Below are 943 nucleotides of genomic sequence, written 5' to 3'. Positions count from 1 at the left end.
ACTGACAACCAATGAAATTTATTGTAAACACGTAGGCAGATACAGGTTGTTAAAACCTCTTTCGCTCAAGCCTGATAATCTGAATCCGCTACCGTAACTTGAGGTTGTTTGGTTAGTTGTGACGTCAGAGTCACGTTTTTACGCGTGAACATGACTGAGCAATGTGATCGTGTTGTTGGTGGCGTGTGAATGAATGATTGCTTTGATTGTGTCTGACTGTCTGTGCTTTTGATTTGTATTGGTCATGCCTGAATAAATCTCAGCTTCTGTGTGTTTTCTTGTTCTCAAATTACAGCTCAATTTAAGCAAATTTTTTAAGCCTGAGAAGGGCCAGCGACTCAGTTTGTTATACTCAACTGTCTTGCGCGCAGTTGTATTGAACTTGAAAATCATCAACCTGATTATTCTCAGCACAGGTTTTACCCTCATTCTGTATTGGTTTAATGTGGTACAATAAAATGACAATAACAGAAATTGTTTCAAAAACAATATTTTTATGGAAAGTTTGTAAAAATGATCATCATTATTTTGAACAACCTTAGAATTTGAATTCATTTAAATATTTAATTTCTCAGAAAAATGATGCTTAATCAATGGAATGTAGCTGATGAAAACAGATTGAAGTGGTCCTGAAAAGGACCGTTGGATTATGAACAAAATAGGCATAACAAAGTTAGGCGCGTTCACCCCGTATACGACGAGCCAACTGAACATCCTTTGGCATAATGGTGACACGTTTTGCGTGAATAGCACACAAGTTTGTGTCTTCGAACAGGCCAACCAGGTAAGCTTCAGCCGCTTCTTGTAAAGCGAAAACTGCTGACGATTGGAATCGCAACTCAGTTTTGTAATCTTGAGCAACTTCCCGAACCAAACGCTGGAATGACAGCTTTCTGATCAACAGTCTGTACTTTTTTTGATAACGCCCGAAATTTCACGAAGA

The 943-nt window shown here is 38.3% G+C and overlaps 1 protein-coding gene across 1 annotated transcript; it reads right to left on the bottom strand.

The window, feature by feature from the left end:
- Positions 1-673: 673 nt before the first annotated feature.
- Tsp_14262 (histone H3, embryonic) lies at positions 674-877 on the bottom strand (the record flags this gene model as incomplete). Its single annotated transcript, XM_003371083.1, has 1 exon — positions 674-877. A coding segment is annotated over one exon (204 nt), but the record flags the coding sequence as incomplete, so codon positions are not given.
- Positions 878-943: the final 66 nt, after the last annotated feature.

This window comes from Trichinella spiralis, assembly GCF_000181795.1.
Source record: "Trichinella spiralis strain ISS 195 chromosome Unknown Scfld34, whole genome shotgun sequence".
Taxonomy (NCBI): domain Eukaryota; kingdom Metazoa; phylum Nematoda; class Enoplea; order Trichinellida; family Trichinellidae; genus Trichinella; species Trichinella spiralis.
Note: the sequence above shows the minus strand (reverse complement) of the source record. Positions and strands in the feature narration are given on the sequence as shown.